Here is a 1,888-nt window from a genome sequence, read left to right on the forward strand (position 1 = left end):
GCTATTTTGTACCACAATATGTGCCCTTGAGGGGTAAAACGGTTCAATGCTCTTGCATTTATGGATTTTGGATCTGTCCACAGATAATGATAATAGATTACAAATTAGCCTATCCAAGTGGAACTGCTACGGCTGTTCTTATCAATGGATTCCACACTCCTAAGGGAGACAAGATGGCCAAGTAAGCAAAGCATGGGGTTTTATGAATTGTTGTCTTAACTAAATAGAATTCGAGTATGAAAGAACTTAAACGAGTTGGGATTATTTTTGGCAGGAAGCAGGTTCGTGGGTTCATGAAATTCTTTTCCATCAGTTTCCTGTGGGGTTTCTTTCAGTGGTTCTATACAGGTGGAGACCAATGTGGATTTTCCCAGTTTCCGACATTTGGATTGCAGGCTTGGAGGAATTCGTGCGTGATTTTTACAGCTTTTCTTTGTACTTCATTCGACTCTACTTTGATTACTCATGTCATCATCATTGATTGAAGATATGTATATTGAACCCTGCAGATTTTACTTCGATTTCAGCGCCACTTATGTTGGAGCGGGAATGATCTGTTCTCATCTTGTGAACTTGTCTTTGCTTCTTGGTGCTGTGCTCTCATGGGGAATAATGTGGCCCTTGATAAAGGGGCTTAAAGGAGAGTGGTTCCCCGCAAGTTTATCAGAAAGCAGTATGAAGAGTCTAAACGGTTACAAGGTCTGAACTGGATGTTTCAGTCCACTTTTTCTTAAGCACGATTCTCTCCTGACTCTCTTCCTCTCTCTTTTTTCTGAAGCGAATTGTTAGTATTCATTTCCCTCTTGCATATGTTTTCTCTTTGTGAACTTCAGGTTTTTATCTCCATAGCTTTGATCCTTGGAGATGGGCTTTACAATTTTATCAAGATACTGGTTTTCACTGCCTCAAGCATCCATTCCAAAATGAAGAATAAGATCCACAAAACATGTAAATGGGTGACTTTTACGTGTTGTTTCCTTGTTTTTATTCATTTAAGATTCTCAAGCTTAGTGGAAAGCTAGTATTTTTCTTTTATTAACTTTACTCCTACCGCTATTTCCCTACGGCAGCTTTGAATAACCAGACCGAGACTCTTGATGATCTTAAAAGAAATGAGGTCTTTGTGAGAGACAGAATTCCTTTTTGGGTAGCTTGCACGGGTTACGCCTTCTTTTCTGTTATCTCCATCATTGTTATTCCAATGATGTTTCCGGAGCTCAAATGGTATTATGTGGTTGTCGCCTATATGCTTGCGCCTTCTCTTAGCTTCTGCAATGCTTATGGCGCGGGTCTAACTGACATGAACATGGCATATAACTATGGGAAAGTGGCTCTCTTTATTCTTGCTAGCCTGGCCGGCAAAGACAATGGTGTAGTGGCAGGACTTGTGGGTTGTGGTCTGATTAAGTCCATAGTTTCCATATCATCTGACCTAATGCACGATTTCAAGACTGGCCATCTCACTCTTACGTCGCCTCGTTCGATGCTTTTGAGCCAGGCCATCGGGACAGCCATAGGCTGCGTGGTGGCTCCGGTCACTTTCTTCCTCTTCTATAAGGCTTTTGATGTTGGGAACCCAGATGGGGAATACAAAGCCCCATATGCTATAATTTACAGAAACATGGCGATTCTTGGTGTTGAAGGCTTCTCGGCCCTGCCACAGCACTGCCTGCAGCTCTGCTATGGCTTTTTTGCCTTCGCCATAGCGGCCAACCTGCTGCGAGATCTCTCTCCTAAGCATATCGGGAAATGGGTTCCTCTTCCTATGGCCATGGCTGTTCCTTTCTTGGTTGGTGCTTACTTCGCAATCGATATGTGCGTGGGAAGTTTGGCGGTCTTTGTGTGGCATAAGCTGAACTCTAGAAGTGCTGCGCTGATGATTCCTGCT

General features: G+C 43.0%; 1 protein-coding gene across 1 annotated transcript; it reads left to right on the forward strand.

The window, feature by feature from the left end:
• Positions 1 to 47: 47 nt before the first annotated feature.
• Positions 48 to 1,885, forward strand: LOC112095259 (metal-nicotianamine transporter YSL3-like; the record flags this gene model as incomplete). The annotated part of the gene is made up of 5 exons (XM_024176939.1): positions 48 to 181; positions 275 to 409; positions 510 to 699; positions 834 to 948; positions 1,071 to 1,885. Coding segments are annotated over exons 1-5 (1,350 nt in total), but the record flags the coding sequence as incomplete, so codon positions are not given.
• Between the last annotated feature and the right edge of the window lie 3 nt (positions 1,886 to 1,888).

This window comes from Morus notabilis, unplaced genomic scaffold (genome assembly GCF_000414095.1).
Source record: "Morus notabilis unplaced genomic scaffold, ASM41409v2 C11443981, whole genome shotgun sequence".
NCBI lineage: Eukaryota > Viridiplantae > Streptophyta > Magnoliopsida > Rosales > Moraceae > Morus > Morus notabilis.